The sequence below is a fragment of the Podarcis erhardii genome, assembly GCF_964252035.2.
Source record: "Podarcis erhardii genome assembly, chromosome: 2".
Classification (NCBI taxonomy): Eukaryota; Metazoa; Chordata; class Lepidosauria; order Squamata; family Lacertidae; genus Podarcis; species Podarcis erhardii.
The window spans coordinates 17,085,731-17,107,345 of record NC_138498.1 but is presented as its reverse complement, the minus strand read 5'-3'; the positions used below and the strand labels follow the sequence as shown (position 1 = coordinate 17,107,345).

At 43.9% G+C, this 21,615-nt stretch overlaps 1 protein-coding gene across 4 annotated transcripts in view; it reads right to left on the bottom strand.

Annotated features, from left to right (window-relative positions):
* Nucleotides 1-352: 352 nt before the first annotated feature.
* DIP2B (disco interacting protein 2 homolog B) overlaps nt 353-21,615 on the bottom strand; it is a 176,580-nt gene continuing 155,317 nt past the window's right edge. For all 4 annotated transcript variants that reach the window (XM_081849506.1, XM_081849507.1, XM_081849509.1 and 1 more), the window contains 16 exons: nt 20,551-20,752; nt 19,700-19,809; nt 17,768-17,848; nt 17,160-17,283; nt 15,511-15,632; nt 14,285-14,396; nt 13,553-13,662; nt 12,089-12,219; nt 10,676-10,844; nt 9,310-9,480; nt 8,230-8,291; nt 5,442-5,499; nt 4,805-4,879; nt 4,219-4,396; nt 3,200-3,323; nt 353-1,788 (listed from right to left, as the gene is read on the bottom strand). In XM_081849506.1, the coding sequence (XP_081705632.1) occupies nt 1,536-1,788; nt 3,200-3,323; nt 4,219-4,396; nt 4,805-4,879; nt 5,442-5,499; nt 8,230-8,291; nt 9,310-9,480; nt 10,676-10,844; nt 12,089-12,219; nt 13,553-13,662; nt 14,285-14,396; nt 15,511-15,632; nt 17,160-17,283; nt 17,768-17,848; nt 19,700-19,809; nt 20,551-20,752 (2,082 nt within the window). In that variant the 3' untranslated portion in view covers nt 353-1,535. The remainder of the gene's footprint in view (nt 1,789-3,199; nt 3,324-4,218; nt 4,397-4,804; nt 4,880-5,441; nt 5,500-8,229; nt 8,292-9,309; nt 9,481-10,675; nt 10,845-12,088; nt 12,220-13,552; nt 13,663-14,284; nt 14,397-15,510; nt 15,633-17,159; nt 17,284-17,767; nt 17,849-19,699; nt 19,810-20,550; nt 20,753-21,615) is intronic.

Here is a 21,615-nt window from a genome sequence, read left to right as displayed (position 1 = left end):
TGGATGTTCCAGCACATTTTAAGGCATCTATTGTCATCAATTCTTTGAACGCTGGAAACTGATCAGTCACTTGGAGTAGAATAATCACAACAACATATGGAGAGGTATTTCCCCACTATTTCAACAGAATTGCAACTGTCCCTGCTTTGAAGACATTCTGCCAAAGCTCCTGCTTTGCAGTAACAAGTCTCGCCCAGAAAGCAGCGCAAGCTTCAAGATAACGGGCAGGGCTTTTTTCCAGTTTAAATGAAAGTCGCTCTGGCATTTGCACCTGTTACCATGCACAACCAAGGAAGGAAAAGAAGGAATCATGATTTGGACCATGAATTGAGTGGTTCTGATAAAACTGGTGACCTGCCTACACATCATTCATGACAAAGAGTATGCAGAGGCTATACAGGTTATATTAAACATTCCAGAGTTGCAGAATTTTTCTTGTTGTTTATAAAAATGCTTTTAAAGCTTATGGAGGTCAGCCTCTTTTATAAACATGTGCCTTTAAAATATCAGTTTCTTCTACATGCTATGACATACTCTGGCCAGCAACTAAACAGTAAAAACTGAATGGACAACCTATCTGCATTGCTTGCATTAATTGCCAAACACACTTGATTTATTTTAAGGACTTTGGGTGGGGTTCACCTAAGGAGTCCGGTCAGTGCAAGCCCTGTTGCACACAACAGGGCTCCCCCCCCCCGAAATTTGCCTGTGGGAGGGGTATTGGGTGAACAGTGGGTGGCAGGAGGCGTGGAAGGATTGTTCCGTCTGGTAAAATGCAGGACTAGTGCCGACGGGGCATTCGCCACAGCATGATGCTGAATTCCACCCAATACTGAAATCCTTAAAACAATGTCTACCTCATATGTCATTATCTGAGCCGATTTTCTAAATAAATGAATTATGCATATTATTATTTACATATTTAAAATATAGGCAAAATCCTTTTTTTTTTTAATTCAAGAAGTATCTATACGAATAAGTAATTCTTCAGTTCAGTGGATTATTTGATTTGGTCATGGCACAATTTTAAGTAAGCAGTGTGATTCTCGTATTAACAGACTACAGAATTAAGCTAACTTACAAGTTGCAAAGCACACTGTTCACCGGGGGGCGGGGGTAGGAATGAGCAGGACTCACATGACCTGGTTCTTGCAAGTTGTTATCTTAACTAAATAAACCCTCCCCTCGTATAATCCTAAAACAGTATTAGAAAAAATACAAATATATACAACAGATGAAAAAGTTTACACTACAGTAAAGGCCTTAGTCATTTGCTGTTTTCTCATGCAGGCCAGCTTCCCATTGTCTGTAAAGCCAACATCCTGCAATCCAAATGTTCTTCACTGGCTGCCATCTTCTGCCTTTCGAGAAGTCCATCGCTGCCAGCCCACGAGAGAGGACAGTAGGATAGCATGATCCAGCTTCACAACGATAATCACTAATTGTTAACCAGGTTTTGTTTGTTTGTTTGTTTGCACATACTTCACTGGTCCTTGCATGCTTTGTAAACTGTACTATGCCCCACGGTCCCCAAATTACATATTGTACGCTACGTAGATGGGATCCAGCTGATCAGCCAAGAAGCTGTCACGGAGGTGCATACGCTGCTTCTCTCCTCTGGAATTGATTGGAATCACCCCGGGATCGACCACCACCACAACTCCCACAATTAGATAATGTTCTTCCAAAACCACGTTGGTAACCAGAGGGACAAGATCGAGGGCCTCCTGCTCACAGCCACATAGCTCCACAACCACCACAAGTAAGTTGGTCCACGTGAATACGGCACTGGGAGAAAAGTTAAGAGATCCACAATTTATTATACACATTTACAGGAACAAAGTCTACATGTCTATCGTCAGGCTTCCACTGTGTCAGATTTTGCCAGTGAACATAAGGTTCCCCGGCCTTAAATTGTGCCACTGATAAATGCATCGACAGTGGTACCTTGGGTTAAGAACTTAATTCATTCCGGTGGCCCGTTTTTAACCTGAAACTGTTCTTAACCTGAAGCACCACTTTAGCTAATGGGGCCTCCCGCTGCCAGCGCGCTGCTGCTGCGCGATTTCTGTTCTCATCCTGAAGCAAAGTTCTTAACCCGAGGTACTATTTCTGGGTTAGCGGAGTCTGTAACCTGAAGCGTATGTAACCCAAGGTACCACTGTACACTTAAAAAACATTGTACCTTTAGAATATGTTGCCCTTTATTTTCTAGCAACTAGATCTTGATATGCTTTTTTCTCTTAGAAGCCCTTTATGTGGTCGAAACGGTCACCAAATCTTTGGATACAAATCTATGCATCCTCTGAAGACAACAATTTGAAGTAGATGGATGCTTCCTCGTTTCATTTAGTGAACTTAAATTAAAATTCAAAGCTCAACATGCATTAAAAGGTAAAGGTAAAGGACCCCTGACAGTTAAGTCCATGACTCTGGGGTTGCGGTGCTCATCTCGCTTTACAGGCCGAGGGAACCAACGTTTGTCTGCAAACAGTTTTTCCGAGTCATGTGGCCAGCATGACTAAGCCGCTTCTGGTGAAACCAGAGCAGCGCACGGAAACGCCATTTACCTTCCCGCCAGAGCAGTACCTATTCATCTACTTGCACTCTGACGTGCTTTCAAACTGCTAGGTTGGCAGCTGACCCCATCGCGGGGATTTGAACCGCCAACGTTCCGATTGGCAAATCCTAGGCTCAGTAGTTTAGACCACAGCGCCACCCGTGTCCCTACACCATGCATTACACAGGGGGGAAATGCACCCACAACGTGCTTTAAGTGTACACCTGAAAATGTTACGGGTGAATGCAGCTAACAGGAATCTGAAAACGTGTATAATACAAGTATTCCCCTTAGAGAGATGGGATTGACTGCCACTCTTTGACCAGTATATGTTCTGTGGCATACTTGGGTCTGTTGTTGTGTAACATGTGAAATGGACCTTAATGTTTTGCAGTACATTGCATACCAGCACTGAAGAGAGAATGTTTGGAGTTGTCATCCAAAGCTCAAAACTAATATTAGCCTCAGCTTAATAGTGTCCCAGTGTGTAGATGGAAAAGCCAAGAATCCAGATTGCTATGATCCTGCTTTACAATTGGTGTCCCTGTGTTATACTTCCAAACCTTTACCTTAACAATAATGCATTTTCATTTCAATGTTGGGGGTGGGGGATGGGACACAAGCTTCAGAGTGCCTTACCATTCAGCAATGCTCCTGTGCGTCCGAGAAACTGAGGTCTCTATGTCAATTGGATGATAGCGCAAGCCCCGTAGTTCAAGAGTTTCGTCCAATGCCCCTACAATATACAGTGCATCATGGCGTTCTGAGGAGGAAAGAATAAATATTATATGTACAAATTCTTTAAAACAGAGTTAGTAAGTGATTGTGAGGATAGCAAAAGTGCCCTCAATAATTACATATGAGACAATATGTGCATTATAAAGTGAACTAATAATTTAAAAACTTCACCTCTCCCCCCAAAAAAATTATAAATGAAAAAAAATGAGGCAGTTCTGTTAGAAATAAGCAATAAAAGATTTGCCCTCTGTTGTAGTGGTGGGCATGGGTGTAGCCAAGGGGGGGGCATACTTAACATTGGTTCTGCCTCAGCAAAAGTCCTGCCCCCCTAACAATAATCCTGGCTACACCCATGGTGGTAGGGACCCTTAAGGCTTCTCTATCTGGCTTCTGGACTCCAGCCCACCCCCTGCCCTTCTCTGTACCCTCCTTGTGGTTTTTTGTCTAGCTGGAAAGGGTCCTTAAACTGTCGTAATGCCTCTTTGCTTGCTTGGATGGAGAAGGGTATGTGCGTGCAGAAACCACTGACTTCTGCACAGCTGTAGCCTGCTGTACAAAAAGGTACGGGTCACATCCACTGCTCCACCCCCTTTGGGTCTCTGGCCTCAGCCACCAATCACAAGCAATGCCCAGAAAGTGGCCCTTTTTTCCTCCCTTGCCCCACCCCCCTGCTATAATAATTTCACCCTAAATACAAATAGCTAAGAAAGAAGCTACACAATAGATATATATTTTAGATCACATTATTCCATGAAATTGGGAACGCCCTTGCTAGCAAAACAGGTACATGTTCTGAAAAAAACACAAACGAATTCAGGGATAAGCTAGCTGCAAAATGTCCCCCCCCCCAAGTTATCTGCACACTGCAATCCAAAGTTTATGAACCTTCTCCCAAGGGGAAAAGGACTGTCTTGTGCTACCTCCACTGGCTGCTGTGAGCTCAGTTCGGCGTACAAATCCAAGGTACCCTGTTCGTGCCCAGAGAGTTTGGGCAGCGTCACCAAAGCTCAGGCGGGTGTTGAAATGATCTGCTTGGAGGGTTTCATTATCATAGATTGTGTAGTAACCACTGGCAGTGTGGGGGCTATTCACCCAGATCTGCAAAGTTGAGAAACACAGAACTTGATACTTAAAGGAGATCAAACAAAGACATGTCTTGCAATAAAACAGGCTGAAGTGAAAGGAAAAAGCTAAAATACAAATGCACATTTGACCTGCAAAACCCTTTAAATTCAAACTTGCCAACATGTATAGGTGTTCTTTGGAACGCAGCTTCATTCAGAATGGATGCAATTTTCTAAAACGTATTTACTTTGATTTGAGATTCAAAAGGTGCCCGCATGCAAACTCAGCCAGCTGAACAAAACACTTGCCTTTAACACTGGTATGCACATTTTCAGCTTGCAAAAATGTGAAATGATCAACTGAACACCCTTGTGAAACAAAAAGGAGCTCTTCAAGACTGAACTGGATCAAATACATACATAAAACAAAGGCAGAAAATACCTCTCCAAGGTGAGAATCCCCAACTGGTCCTTTGGTCTCAGGATTAACAATTATCACTTTGACCCCGGGCAGTATCTAAGAGAGATGAAAAGTAGGCTTGAAAATTGGCTTCTGTATTAGGGACTCAGGTTTTACAAATCTGTCTTCAACTTTTCAGGGTATGATGCAGCTCTGATGCCCACAAATATAATGTAAGCAATTAGAATAGGGCATTTTATAGCAAAGAAGAGGTATATTTCATTAGGATAACTATTGTTGCCCACCTGACACCAGCTGTCTACTCAGGTGAAAAACACACAGAGAGAAGCCCTATTCTAAATCTAACTCAGAAACATTACTTCAGCCGGTCTAATTCATATATTTAAAAAATTAAATGAATATTAAAAAAATATTCAGTACAAGCTACAATAAATGTAATGTGTCAAATAGCACCAAAAGGATAATTTTCAGTCCCAAATACACCAAATCTGTGAAACAACCAGAGAGGAGCTTGTTTAGCAGTTCTCTATCACATGCAAATAAAACCTGAATTTGTTCCATTGTCCCCTTATTCTACAGGCATGCAGGAAACATTTCTCAAGGACCCAGAGCTGTCTGGTTGTGTGCCAAGACAACTCACAAACAGATGTGACGTTACCTTGCCTGACTCTGAGAGCAGCAGGCTCTGTGGAGCACCTCTTTCGACTAACCGCACTCTGGAGAAAGAGATGGATTTAAAAAAAAAAAAAAAAAGCAAGTGTTTGTAGTTTAGAGCAGTAAGTAAATGATAAAAGTACCCTTCCAGTAAGGTTGCCACCTGTCCTGTAGAATACAGGATTGTCCCATATTTCAATGTAAAATGTTATGTCCTGTATTGATAGTTTGTCCTGTATGTACAGTTTGTCTTTCTGGACAGTCAAATTTGCAAATTCGTGGGTGGGTGGGTTGGTGGGTGTGCATGCCTGTGTATGACAAATTCCAGAGAGGCGATCCTGTTAGGCTGCAATAGATTGTAATGGATTGCTTTGAAGTCACTTCAGCACCAGACTGGGGAGGGGGGGCTCTCCCCACCACCACCCCACCCCACCCCACCCCACCCTGTATATTGTCAGAAGAAAGGTGGCAACCCTACCTTTCAGTATTCTGGACAACTTTTTAATGTAGCCAAGCAAAAAGTGGAGTTCAACGTTATGCTATTACAAATGCATAAATATATCAGCTTCCCAGACAGAACAATCCCACACCCCCCCTTGCCCAGTGTACTTTTCTGGGGGGGGGTGGATGGAGGGCAGAAGAGCTGGGGGGACCTCTGCCATGTAAGCAGAAGCTCTTGCACAGAACTTCTGATGACAGGGTTTGTAGGTGAATGCTGCCCAGAGCTTTCTTCCAGTTCAGATTCAAGACATGTCATTGTGTGTGTGTGTGTGTGTGTGTGTGTGTGTGTAAATGAATCAATCACAGTCCAGCACCCAAGACCTAAAGAGCAGCCACTTCTGAACAGTAGTTTCTGATGCCTATGGAGCAAACGAGGGAGGGAAAGGCTGGTAAAACAGCATTAGCTGGACTACTTGGAACCAGAACACTGCGGATTAGGGCAAATGCAAATGGCAGCCCAGTTAGCAAGTCCCACAAAAGCTGCTAGCCTGCAAAACATTTAACTCTTATGAATAAAAAGCAGGCAAGTAAAAAACGGTGCAGGCTAGACTAGAAATACAGCTTAATGGCAGAGAAGACGTGAAGCACAGTCTGCCTCCTGTGTCTTGGATTGCTCCACTTGTCCATGCCTGCTCCGGTGTGTTTCCACTTTCCTTCTGTTGTAAACAAAAATCTGCCCTTTTCCCTTATAGGGTATTCAAGAGCCCATATAGAGTCCTTACGTAGGTTCCCTATTGGTAGGAGAAAATAACGGAGGCCAACCAGAGAATACTGAGAAGCAAAGCAGCTAGTAAGCCTGATCTTTATTGATCTGTTGCAACAGGGTCCTCACTCACCACACAAAGGAGGGAGGAGGAACCCTGAACAATGGCGTGCAAGGCCTTATATGGACTTTTGAAATTGCCACCCTGTAGATCAAGACCACCCCCAGAAACATCACAGAAGGAGTGTAATCTAAGACCACCCCCCAGATACATCCTACCTACATCACAGAAAAGGCAGTCTAAAACAGAAATTTGAATGTTGTTTTTCTCCTGTTGTTTATCTCCTGTCTGGCAGGTTACTTGATTGGGGAGCCTGGCCAGTCCTTTGTAATGATAAATACAGTGGTACCTCGGGTTAAGTACTTAATTCGTTCCGGAGGTCCGTACTTAACCTGAAACTGTTCTTAACCTGAAGCACCACTTTAGCTAACGGGGCCTCCTGCTGCTGCCGTGCCGCCAGAGCACGATTTCTGTTCTCATCCTGAAGCAAAGTTCTTAACCTGAAGCACACTTTCTGGGATAGTGGAGTCTGTAACCTGAAGCGTATGTAACCCGAGGTACCACTGTACTTAGTTCCTGGGCCAGGTCACAGGCTCACACCCTATTCAAACACAGACATACCCTTAAGACAGGATTTGTGAAGGAAAAGACAATGGGGAGGATTTTCCATTTTCCTTTGACCTTGCAGAGAAAACATTTGGTCAGTTTGGGACAGTTTGGGAATCAAAAATGGTTCCGGATTGGTCTTCCAGTGCTGATCTATGTACGTGCTTGGTTGGTACACTTATGAACATTTAACATATATCTAAGACCTCAAAATTCCTATCACACTTCCTATATAGCAAGGAAGGGAAAGTGGAAACACACCAGAGTTTGCAAAAGAAAAACTGAGCACTGTTTCTCCTTTGCCAACTCGCTCAGCTTCTTTGCTGTTCACAGGGGAAGGGGCTTTCTTTCCCTCAAGGCCTGCATGAAAGCCAAGCAAACTAGCTAAAGGAGGGACAGGCTGCTCTGTTCCTCTTTTGCCAGCCCACACACTCACCTGCAGGGAATTCCATGCACCTGCCTGTGTGGAATTCCTGGTCATCAAGACCAACCAGGGAAGTAGGTAAATAAAAAAAAAAAACTGGCAGAGGAGATTCACTATTTGGTTTTTGTAATACTGTACTGTAACTTTTTGGGGGAGGGAGGGTGAAGTTCTTCAGATATGGGATGTTAAATACTATGGAGTTGGTGGAGACACTGGTGAATAATTGACTTTAGGCAAAGAATGAGAACTGTCTGTGAATGATTTTTGTGTGTGTGTGGTTTCTTCTACCCAGCTTCTCACCCTTCCTCTCTTTTTCAGAGGCCTTGCGCTCTCTCCAAACTGCTTGCCATTACCTTATAGAAGGTAAACACCAGCTTGTTCAAATTCAGTGGCGTTTTCACAAATCTGAGAAATCACTGTGCATCTGCATCATCAATCTTGGTTACAGAATAACAACATAAAACAAATACATAAATAGATAAATATAGTAGTAGTACCTGTCATGTCTTAAGGATTTCAGATCCACGTACACTGTGGTAGGATCAGGCCCTGAGGTTCCCTAAAACATTAACAGAGGTTATTTTTAAGTGTATTTAGTTCCTACTCATAATGAGACAAGTAATAATTAGAAGCTCTTCTGTGGATGATCAAATGCCTAAGGCTCAGAGTGCATGTATTGAGCAAGGAATAGTTTCTGCTGGAAACATAAGAATATATGGAAGACTTTCCACCACTTCTGACTAACATTATAATCCCCATTTTTCTCAGTCCACAGAAGGATAGATAAGCAACAGAGAGCAGCCCTTTCTTGTGTATAATTATATATAAATATGTGTGTATGTTTCTGTGTGTGACACATATTGGCATATAAGTAAAGATCACATGGATTTTCATCTGTTACCCACTTCCTTTTGTATGTATTTATGTATTGTAAGCCGCCAAGAGTGGCTGGAGAAACCAAGCCAGATGGGCAGGGTATAAATAATAAAATTATTATTACAGTCATACCTTGGTTCTCGAATGGAATTCATTCTGGAAGTCCGCTCAACTTCCGAAAACGTTCAAAAACCAAGGTGCAGCTTCCAATTGGCTGCAGGAGCTTCCTGCACTCAATCGGAAGCTGCAGAAACCATGTAGGATGTTCAGCTTTCCAAAAACGCTTGTAAACTGGAACACTTACTTCCAGGCTTGTGGCATTCAGGAACCAAAATGTTTTAGTCACAAGGAGTTCGAGAACCAAGAACCAACTGTATTATTATTATTATTATTATTATTATTATTATTATTATTATTATTATTGACTGATAAAAACCTTCCTGAAGCTCCTTCGAGCAAATGCAATCTCTTGAATTGTTCAGCAGTGTAAGTGGATGTAACTGTTTATGCTCACAGCAGGAAAAACAGCTCTTAGATTATAAAACAATCTAAGGTGTCGAGAGGTCAGTGAAAATAGCGGTGTAAATCAGAACAAAGCGAGTTTCAAAAGCTTCAAAGGCTGCATTTGCAGGTTGGGAATACATCGACTGTGCAGGGCCCCCTGAAACCCAATAAGGAAACCAACAAGGCTTCACTGTTACCTGTAAACAGATAGCAACATTGACTCTTGACCCAAAAGTGGTGCTGACTGCACGAGGTGAGAGGCCAATGTCCTTGAAGAGCTTGGAGAAGGACTGAGTAAGGGCAACACGTGGACGCTCTTCTGCCACAACCACACAGGTCCGGACACCAGACAGGTTAATGCCTCTTGCCTGCCAATACACACAATGAAACGAGTTAGCTTCTAACAGGCAAAGCAAGGACAACGTTAGCCAGTCCTCCATTTAGCGCCCCGGTTTCGTAGCCCTCAATGCATAATTAGGTTCTCTGTTATGCTATCACTGTCTCCTGATCACTAGGAAATCACTGGCACGGCAATATCTGTTTATTATTCCTGATCTACGCCTTTAGAAATGTAGGGACAAAATGTACCAGTGTTACCCTTCCCATATAACCTGTAGTTTTTAGGCAGATATGGGAGTCCAGGGCACACTCGGCATTTTATGGCAGAAGAGAAAAAACCTTGAAGGATCAAAAGATATGAACTGTATTCAAAGAGTCAGATCAGTATGTACCATCAGGGTTGCTGGGTAATCATTAAAACAATATGCATTTTGTGCAAATGGCAAGATAGCCATCTGGTCACACTAACATAGCAAAAAGAAAAAGTTCTAACAATGGGGTCCAATGACTCACCCTTCCCAACTCACCATTGACAAAAATCCAGTTGACACCAAAGAGTGCAGGTCAGGCCTGAATACTGGCCTCATTTTTACAGAACACACCAAGTAATGCTAAGAAGCAAATCATTGGCTGCTGAGTTTTTCTGATCCCACCCCAGCAGAAATCTTACCAGTTTTGTTTGATGAACCAACTGGCTATAACAGGTAATAATCTTGCACCAGAGGACTGAACTAGCAGCATCTGTTACTTTTAAATGCAAAATCTACCATGGTGCTCCATTTTACTCCCAAATTCAAGAGTAGTGATTCTGCCTTCTGAGCTGCTGCGTTTAACATTCCCTTGCCACTATCTTTTCTGGGTTAGATACTGTACTCCATTTATTTATTTAAAATATTTATCAAGTGCACTTTTCCACAGATTTAAACTAAACTGGCAGTACACCGGGAACACAAACGAATAGCAGAGCTCTTGTGCAGCTTCTCCATTCCTTTCAATGGTGCTTATGCAGAATAATTTCTCAGTTGATTGTGCTCGATGTTTCTAAACTGAATTTCAAAGATGCCTACACAAGATAGCCAGAGAAACCTTAAGGAAAAAAAGGCTCCTTACAAAAGGAAGAGAGATCCAAATTTTCAATTGTGACAGTCTGAAAACCAGAATGTATTTTTAAAAATGGAAACAAATTCCCACCAATACCTACTGTAACGTGCTTGAGCTTCTTACCTTTAAAACATCAACCTGATTCCCAAGCCCCTTTGTACACATGTCCATGACTGAGTAGGAACAGAAAGTGTCCCGTATTTTATACTGGCTTACAGTGGAGAGCCACAGAAAAAGGTTGGATTCCAGCTCCATAGGAGGAATTAAGATGGATTGGTGACCAGAATACACGCTGCCAAGGAAGATCACAGACAAGAGAATATATATCAGTTTTTGGAATTGGATGGAGTCCATTCACTTAGCACTGCCTAACCTGTTCTCCTGATGGTGACTTTGGTGCTCACATGAAAACCACCCCCAGCCCTAGCCCCCACTGGTATCTAAATCCAAGCAAATTCCTGGTTTATTGGCATACAGCAGCTTTTGAGACAGATTATTATTAGCTGGGAGTTGTTGTGATTGTTCAGACCATTAACCATAGAAGCATCAGTGACTCTTATACGGCATTTATTTATAAGATCTATTTATATAAATTTTTACCTTGCTGCATAGCTCCACAGAGGCCCTTGGCCATGGTATCTGATCTCAGTATTACCTAGGGATTTCTGGGGCTCAGCTTGTTTGCACTGCTGTAGGGGACAGGGTATTGCAGGTTTGTGGATTGTGAATGTTTCAGGTAAGTGAGTCACCAAATGTAGGTCTCAGGCTTAGAATAGCTCGTGAACAACTAAAATGAATTTTTCCGTGTGTATCCGGAAGGCTACATTTAAATTAAATGATTTGTACTAGATAAACATCATCTCCTTGCAGACATATAATCCCCAAGGGGAAAGTGTCAACACATAGGATATAAAGGGGGGAAAGATTTTGACTCTGCACAGATTCGATGTATGGAGAAGCCTCTGTCAATCTTAATAGCCCAAAGACAAATTTTAGACATCTAGCTGATGAAATTTGCTTGCTGTTTAGGAGACAGTGCACTTGTATTCTTGGCTCATGTGAAGTGGATTCACTTCACAGAAATCCCCAGATGTTCCAATCAGACCCTTCGAACAGACAAAGACCAGTGTTCCTGTTTACACCAGCCAAGGACCATTCCCCTGCAAGTTTATCCATTCTTCTAATTCAGGGGTCGGCAACCTAAGGTCCAAGGGCCACAAGTGGCCCATGGGGGTCGTTTAACCGGCCCATGGACCCCTGCCGCCCGCTTGGTCAGTTTCCTTGCGCCGCGCTAAACTGGCACGGAGCAGAGCAGGGACCGCCTTCCGCGATGCTGACTGGCTTCCCATTGGCTGCAGGAAGCTCCTGCAGCCAATGGGAAGCTGTGAACGCCTCCTCCGTGCCAGAAGGAGCGCCGGAAATAGTGTTTTTGTGTGTGCGTGCACTCCGGCCCACCTTAGTGTCTGCGGGACTGTGAACCAGCCCAAGCCACAAAAACTTTGCTGACCCGTGTTCTAACTGCGTCCTGGTTCCTACCTGCAAAGGCACCAAAGTGCAAAACCAAGCCCACAATAGGGATCTAAACAGATGGCAATCTGACGTGAGGAGTATAGTTCACACTGGAGTTTTATGGCTCTGCAGAGGGCGCTGACTGCTGCATGGGACATCTGGAAAAAGGGAGGGGGGTTAGTGAATCCAAGTGGCACAATAGCAAGAACCTGATAAATACAACCTTACATGTGTGCCCATGAGAAACCACATTGTGAGGTTAAGTCATGCTGATTATTTAAAGCATTAGTTTAACTATTTCACTAAACCAGGAAAGCAAGCCCAGAATCACGCCTTAGTATAGATTGGTGCTGCTTTCTTCATAGCAGCATCCAGAGCTGCTTGCTTCCATCATAGACACCCTCAAAGTCTCTTGTTAAGAAAGGCAGGAAAGGATTACTGTCCTCACGGTATGAACAAGTGCACAGGGGGGGAAACGGAGCTCAGGGAGACAAAGGACTTTTGCTCAGCCTTGCACAGGCAGTCTGTGCCCGAGCAAGAAATCCAAGTCTTTAATATGCTCTCCCAATTCTCAGACTACTGAGATGCTGTTGCTCTCCCACAGCATAGGATGTCCAATGCTTTGCAAAGGCTAATGGTGACCATCCCACTGCCCAGTGTGCCACAGGAATAGTCCATGGCATCAGACAGGTCCACTCTAACATCAACACTGCTCAGTTCTATCACATACACAGCCCAACAAGACAATGATAAAAATCCACCAACAGCATACAAATCAATATGGCTAACCTGATCCAAAACACCCACCCACCCTACTCAGACATGAAAACAAAGACCACCACAGGCAACCCCAAATGAACAGCCACACCCTAGGCCAACCCCAACCTCTCTCACCACCAAAGGAACACAAGTGAACAGCAGAGAACCTGCACAAGCAACGCTGACACAAAACCCCACATATAGTAAGTAAAATAGAAACATCCCCACCTGACCCCACCCCCACTCATCTTTTCCCCCTCCACCTCTTTTCCCCTATTCTTCCTAATATCTCAACAAATGAAACTGATTTCTAAAAAAAAAAACCACAAAAGTTACATGGGGAAAAAATACGAGAGAGAGAGACATTGCACATACCTTTGTAAATCAAGAAAATCTTTAATAAATGCTGCAATGTCGTTTGGTTTTGTCCCTGCTGAGCCAGGGATCAGGCAGCAGTAAACCGCTGGCAAGCCTGGCACAAAAGGAAACCTATCCTATGCATGCATGCCACAAACTCCTGTGTGGTCTAAGCTCTTTCTAATTTCATTTAAACATTGGAACACCAGGAACATCACTCAAATTATTGACTGAGGTATGGTGCTAAGTAACATGCCAGTCCAATGTATTCATAATCTTGCAGCCAAAGATGTGAAAGCCCCTAAAGTACCTCTAGGGCTCAGGCTATAGAACAGGAGCCCAAACACAAAACCGACTAGCGAGACACTACTGTACCTTCACTCCTGTAAGCATCCCTGTTGTGGAAACACTGAAATCCAGGTATGCCAACATTTCTGGAGTTGGTGGTTTATAGACCTGAGGTAGCCGCTTCCTGGGCAAATCATCTGGAGCAGATAAAAAAATGAAAGTGATTAATTTTGTATGTGGTCTTTAAAAATGAGCTTCTCTGGGGAACAAAGCAAGCAGGAGATGCTGGAATGCAATAGAACTACCTTTGGCAACACACTTACAAGGTAGTCTCTTTGTTTTCCAAATAAATTACAACTGGGACCTGTTTACATATTTTCTAAAAACAATTTGCCTAAGAAAAGGAGAATGCCCACATCATACAAGAAGCCAATCGGCTCAACTTTTAAGATGACCTATGAGGACACACACATACACATCACCAGGTTGGTGCAGAAGTATCTGATTACTCTGAACTTAATCTGATTTCATCAATCAGCCTATTCGTTTTAAGTAAACAGAATGTCATGCAGTACTTTGCAAGGAAATATGGGCTACAAGCAGACGACCAATGATTTTCTATCATTTGAGAACCTTGCTAAGGTGTGAAATCAGATTTGGACTTGTATTTTGAAGGCGGCAATAAGCAACTAGAAACTTTAAATGGCTTCTGTTCTCTGTGAATGCTCAACAATTGTGGTATTGGTGAGAAATCCCTCTCCTCTATGAATATGGCTAGCAAGTAACTAGAACAGCTAGATAGACCAGTAGATCTCTTACCTGTATCAATGATGGTTGGCCAGGTTTTCACATCAACAGCAGATGCCGCCTCTCTGGATCTCAGTAGCCTCATCAAGGTCTGACTTGTGAGGATACAGGCAGCTTTGCTAACCTAAAACACATTGAACAAGTGACTGCTGTTAGGAAGCAAACAAAGAATTAGCAAACACAGACTACCATAAACTAACTTGAGATTTAAGAGCTTGCAAACTAAGGAACTTGGTTGTATCTGAAACCACCACCTATTAGTACAGTGGTTTTTTGAGTGTTCAAAGTGCTTTACACAGTGTGTCGTGCAAACCAGGCCAGGGCAAGTCAAACGTTAGTTAAGCGAGACTGTCTTTGTATATTGTCCAAACCAGGACTTGTGCTTAAGCTCGCTCCTCACTAACCAAGAGCTGTAACCACGAGTCCCAGTTGGGACAACAGGCTGAGCTCAGCATGGCACAGCAGCGGAAAGGATCGCAGAGGAGCAGGGCAGTCTCACTAAGCTAATATTTGGCTTAGTGTGTTGTGTGAATGAGGCCATTATCCCAGTATTCCTTAATGGAATCCTGCACAGTATCTCATTATTATTAACCCCCTATTAAAGGTATTTGGGGGGGGGGCAATGCTGAGAGACAGCAGTTTGCCTAACACTACCCAGTGAGTCTGTGGCTGAACTGAGGTTTGAATCTGGAACTCACCAGCCGACAGGTCACACTCTGAGTTTCATGTCCAGTATCTTCAAGTTTCACTAACTTAAAACGTTTCATGTTTTTCTTGTCCAGCTTTGACCTTACCCTGAGAAGCATCCAGCCCTTTTGCTACTTTGTATTTTACAAGAATCGGCAACCACAGAAGGGCTATTGTACTAGCATGAAACAGAATACCACATTCTAGTGCAACAGAATACATTAAAATGCAATGGTGTTCTTGTTCAGCTTAAGTGTGAAGGACAAGAGCAAGGTGAATGCACAATGTGACCTGGAACATAAAAGGTAAACTAGCTAGCAAGATGCAAACTGTTCCCACTCATTTAATGTTCTGTGAATTATCAGGCAGCAACAAGGTATTTCCACCGCATTTCACTGGTAACAACATAACAAACACAGAAAATATTTTTCCACGGGATTAACAACACTCTCTACCAGCTAACGTTCAAGAAACAGCTATTTCATTACTCTGAGATAAAAGGCCAACAGCTGATTTGGATGTAAACGGCTTTCAAGCTTTTTGCTACTCACATCTACAATCATCCGCACGGTGGGCAAAGTGGCAGTGAGATTCTGAGCGTGTGGAGGCCGGACAGTCACAGGGATGCAACCAGCATACAAGCAGCCATAAAATGCTGCAATGAGCTCGATGCCTGCAAGAACACAGGAAGATATAGCAGTGAAGTAGCTCAACATCCTCCACCTGTTGTCCAGATTTTCTGCTGCAATGAGCTCCTTAAAGATCGGCAGGGACTGGCAGGAGGTTGACAAGCGTGAGGCAGGGGAAGTGGGGTTGGAGTCTGACTTGGGAGAATGCAGGCAGCAGTTTGTGGGTGCCTGTACCAGCCAGGAGGCAAGAATCGGAGGCAAGAGGAAGCTTCCTAGTTGGAAGAGAAGGCAGGCAAGGCAAGTGAAGAACCACGTGCTTCCCCACCCTCTTCTACACCACTGTCTCTGAGAACCAGAAGAGAATTTAAGCAGCAAGAGCAGAAGAGGCTTCCATGCAGGCCTAGTCACTGGCTACATGAGTGCAGCCCGTTGTGGGAAGGTACATAAACCGGTGCAAGGGGAGCGATTCCCAGTTGCTGCAACTGCTCCATAGTGTGTGGACTTTGGGAGTAGCTGCCTAGATGCTAGATTGGTTTGTGTATGTATCCAGAGCTGTAGAAGCGGCTGTGTTATCTCTGATGATAAAGAGTGAACTCTCTGCCATGTGCATTCCTTTGGCTGGAAGCGCCCTTGAAAAAGAGTCACAGCTCTGGAGGGCAAAACACTCCTCACCCACAGCTCAAGGTGGAAATGGAAGCCACGCAGGAGAACTGGTGGCAGCAGACCAGACAAGGCAAGAGAAAAATTTTAAGAGGAGCTGCCATGAAGACCCATTCCTAATTTACACTAGGAATGCAGTAAAAACTTGTTGAGTGAATCACTACACAAAATAATCTGGCAAAGCAAGGGAGAACGAAATGCAGCAGATCTAGACTGGGATCCCCAATATGATTATTTGTCACAGTGAAAAGCAGTATTAAGCCACACTGGGGGAAAAAGGCCACTTCTTGGATTCTCACTCCAAGATTCTGCCTATCGAAGCTAAGCAACTATTTGGCAGAAACCCCGGAAAACTTTGCTGACTGGGGGGCATGGAGATTCAGAAGCCAGAAAGGGGTGCAAGTGGGGAAATGAAACAGAGGACTGAGAATCATTAAAATGCCGATTGTCCAAACTACCACTGAACTTCCCAAATGTATAAAACATCATCTCCTGGGCCTAAACTTGTTGAGAAATGAAAACAGAACATTATTTGACCTGAGTGGAAGTGCAAACTAAAAGATCCCCTCAATCATTCTTCTCATCTCTCTCTCTTTTTTTATTAAAAAAATAATAATTTTTATTACAGATTTTCTTTCTTTACAAAAGTATGTGCATCCTCTCTTTCTTCTGGTTGTGTTTTCTGCAGATCAGTTACATTTGTTGCACTCTTCTCATCACTTGAAGAAGAGTTCCTGTTACAATTCACATGATCTTCCCCAAATTTGAATTTGCGATACCAGACACCTCAATTTTGCACATCGTAATGCACTCCTTACATTCCAGGGCACAGCAAAGCTTTGCCGTTTAGAGGTAACAGGATGTACTGAATTCTGTGAAACTGCACACCAACAACCCCAGGCATTGCTTACCAGGAGGATAGAGCAGCACCACGTTATCACCGGCATTGAGGTGTCCCTTTTCATACAGAATCGATGCGATTCGCTCAGCTCGCTTGTGCAGCTGCAGGCAGGTGGCTGTACAGACAGGGGCCCCCTGGAAGAGACAGAAAGAAACATCCTCTAAACAAATGCATGGTGCTTGAAGAGAGTGCTTTGGAAACATCTGAACAAATACAGGCTGGTCTCTGGAGGATCACTTAATCACTCTCTCAATTCACTTAAACTGCAATGTGCAAAGAGTCTTGGGGGAATGGTGCTTTTATTAACACAGCCCCATGACTGGGCAAATGATGACTGTTACACGCTCAAAGGATGCATAGAAACCTCCTGGTTTCTATCTCTGATTATCATGATTTAAACTTATCATGAACCCATCCTCTTCCATTATGTGACTAACCGTCTGAGCCCAGCAAATGCATTTCCCTCAGCTGACATGGCACACAACCCTTAAGCCTGAACACACACCCCAAAACGTGGAAGAGGCATGTATCAACTGTGCCCCTACTCTACAGGGAGTACAAGGCACATAAAAGTTTGCTAAATGCATTATTTGTGTGTTATCAGACCCCCATCCCTACCTTTGCATTGAGCAGGAGGAAAAGCATGTGCTCGGGCGTTGCTTGTGCTCTCCACTGGAGCACCTCAGACAGGAATTGATGCTGCAAAGAAAAGAAACTGTTAAGCTGCAAAGGCAACCTAAAGATGTGACAGGGCACTGGTGCAAAGAGGGAGATGGTCCTTCGTAGATCAGCCCAAGCTTCTTTGATATAGGACACCCATTGGATGGGAACGGAGAGGCAGAGCAATGCTGTTTTAGGTGTGCGGTGGGAGATCCCAGAGGGGTGACCTAAGCACAGGCTGTGGGGCCAGCCTAGGTGGGACTACCTGGGGTCCACATTGAACAGACGTCTGGCAAGTATCCAGAGGAAACAGAGCCAGAAGAGACTTTGATTTAAGCAGCTTAAGGAAGCCACAGGGAACTGGGGCAATGTGTGGTTACCTTTTTTGTTTAATAGCTCTGCAGTGTGGCAAGGGCAAAAGTGCCAAGTGTCAAAGCAGTTATGATCCTAACTAGAGGTGGAAAGGCCTGGAAAAAACCGGAGAAAGTGGAAAAACAACAACAGGATTTCCCCTGTTTCCCCCCAAAAACCATTTTTTCTGTTTGGTTTTGTCAAATGGCAGTGGTGGTTGCTCGTGAGTAACCAGCCAGGACTCAGACCTGTCTTTTACAGGTTTTATTTTGGTGCAAACTATTTACAGTGCAGAGCCACAAGGTCATGACTGCCTCAATCGCTAGCAGAATCCGGGAGTGGTTGTTTCCTGGACCTCCCCCAACATAAAAGTCTCATTACTCCCAGCCTTTTCCTTCCCTCTTTGCGCTTTAGACCTCTGCGCAGGGTGGGTGATGGAAGGGGCGTGCTTCCCTCCTGGCCGGCTTGGCCAGGAGCGGTACTGAGGCTCCCTGCAACATCCTCTGGTCCTTTTACCTCTTCCCCATTGGAGGTGGGGCTTTCCTCATCACCGGAAGAGGAACTGCTTCGCAAGATTTTCAGAGGCTCCCTGTAACACAACTGCCCCTCTGTTTCCCGCCCCTGTTCCAATGGTAGTTCCCTGACAGGTTTCCCCCCATCTTTTCCGGTTTTCCCCCAGGTCTTCCCGTCTCTAATCCTAACCCTCTTCCCAAAATTATGTAAAACTCTGGATAGCTCAGTTGGTTAGTGTGTGGTGCTGATAACTGCAATTATGCAGGTTCGATCCCCATATGGGACAGCTGCGTATTCCTGCATTAGAGCGGGTTGGACTAGAGGATCCGCAGGGTTTCTTCCAACTCTGCAATTCTATGATTCTCCCTCCGCCCCAATGATAGAGCACGCTCTGCTGGAGGATACAGCCCCTGCTTAGACTAGGCCTGTGGCCACCTGGCCAGGCAAACCAGCAATTACCTCTGAGCAAACCAGAGTGATAAATGGCTCTCCTGACACTTTAGGATTTAATGGGCAGGAGAAAAGCATGTGCATACAAATCCACTTGGGGCGCTAGCCTGCAAACACCTTTGTCCTACTTTTTTTGACAAGGCCAAGAAAGCAGCTGTGCATAGGATCGCCCGGTTCCAATCCAGGTACAGTGGTGCCCTGCAAGACGAACGCCTCGCAAGACGGAAAACCCGCTAGACGAAAGGGTTTTCCGTTTTGGAGGCGCTTCACAAAACGAATTTCCCTATGGGCTTGCTTCACAAGACGAAAATGTCTTGCGAGTTCCTGCGGGGTTTTTCCCCTCCCCCCCCTTTTCCTAAGCCCTAAGCCGCTTATCAGCTGATCCGCTGATAAGCCACTTATCAGCTGATCCGCTAAAAGCTGCTAAACCGCTAATAGCGCTAATCCGCTAAGCTGTCAATGGGCTTGCTTCGCAAGACGAAAAAACCGCTATACGAAGAGCCTCACGGAACGGATTAATTTCGTCTTGCGAGGCACCACTGTAGCAGGTTTGGATAGCATGTAACAGAAACTCACCTTTCTCACCAAATCGTTCTCTTCTATCTGTCCAAGGTCTCTCCCAGAGGCCTGTGCAATGCGCTTCCCTGCAACCAGGTTCCCCACCATCACAGAGGCGGGGCCGACACCTGTTGACAGCAGCAGACACTTGATAAAGGAAGGCAAAAACCACACAGTTGTGTACAAAAGCAGTATAGGAGGAAGGGAACTAAATTAGGCACCACCCTGGTGAGAGGATTCCAAGAATAAGGCATGAGACTGAGCCTTACAGGAGAGGAAACCACACCAGATACATTTAAAAAAAAACCTAAAACAATGCAAAATAGACACTCAGGGCAAAGACCCATTTATGCTGCTGGGAAAGCCTGTCAAAACAAAAAAATATCTTCAATTTCTTCTAGGAAGTGCAGATAATGAGTGTCTGTTGTACTCAACAGGAACACTACTGCACAGAACATGTGCAGCCACACTGAAAGCCCTGCTCCAGGTTACTGCAGAACAGGTTTCTGAGATCTTTTAATTACTTCACGAAAAATAAATTGTTTTCATTTCACAGTATTCATTATATAGATTTTTTTGGTGGGTGGGGGGCACTATCCCATCCCTGTGTTCTGTCCCAAATAAAGTTCCATCCATTAATTTTCTTGAAAAGAAGTTATAAGGCCTTCCTTCTTTCATGAACAATATCAGTGAAGGAATTTCAACCAAGAATAAGCTTCCAGTCCAATTAGACTGCAGTGCTAAACACAACTTCCTAAATAAGTCCCATTGAACTCAACGAGGCTTACTTCTGAGTAAACGTTTATAGGACTGTGTTGCTAGTGTGGATTTTTTAAAAAAAAGAATGTTATGTTTTCTCACACAATTACCTGGTTGTTTTTGCCTGGGTTTTGGCAGATTAGTCACACACGTGTGCGGGCACATGAGAATGTTGCATGGGTGCAGTGACCCCTCCAGGAAGTGTTGTTTGGTCTGAGATATATGGATCCCTCCCAGAGGAGTTTTTGGCAAAGTATTGGCTGGAACAAGAGCGAGGCAATATACTCCCACTTGGTGAATGCTGTCGATCGCCTAGGAATAAGAAAACAAGAGAATGACTTTCCAGTGCAGCTTAATTGTGAATCGCTTCAATTCATTACCTTGGCGGCTCAAGAAGAGATGCTGGCAAACCCATCACTGAGAGCTACAATGTAAATATATCACAAGCTTAATGGTCACTGCTACCTTGCAAGTAAGATATTGAAATAATAAACAACGGGCAGTTAGCAGGCAGTTAGAAATCATCAAGGCAGACCACATTCTCACAGGAAGCTTTCTGCATTCCTAATTTACAATGAAAGCATATTATACAGTAAAGCTTTTTTTGTGGGGGGGGGAGTGGGGTATAAGGTGTGGGGTTGAAGAAATAGGCCTACATTATGTTTTCACCTTTGCAGGTGGGATAGTCAGGGGAGGGGTCATTAACCTTGTGTGCATGGACACTACATGATCTTCAGCTCCTGAGTGCATTGAAAAAGGTTTCTCCCTTTCAATAAAAACACACACCTTCACGCCGTATTGCCATTATTTTGAAACAATTACTTTTAAAAGTGACTTTAGGGGAAACCTTATGCAAATATGTTAATAACAGTAAGAGAAACAAGATGTGTGTGGCTTTGGGTTTGTTTCTTGCATCACTCCTTGTTTTTGAATCCCACACACTTTTGCTGTAATTCAAAATAAAAATAAAGAAAGACATGCACTCCTATACCAAATACATTTACTTGATATTGAGCTTTATTGGGACAATGGAATCCGCTTCTGAATAAATATACACAACTGCTTTTTAAAAAATACTGAAAGCTGGATTTAACAGCTGTTGCTGGTGGGCTTCCTTTGGCCCTATGAAATTTTAACCTGTACAATAAAATGCTTTGCCTAAGAGGTACCCTACG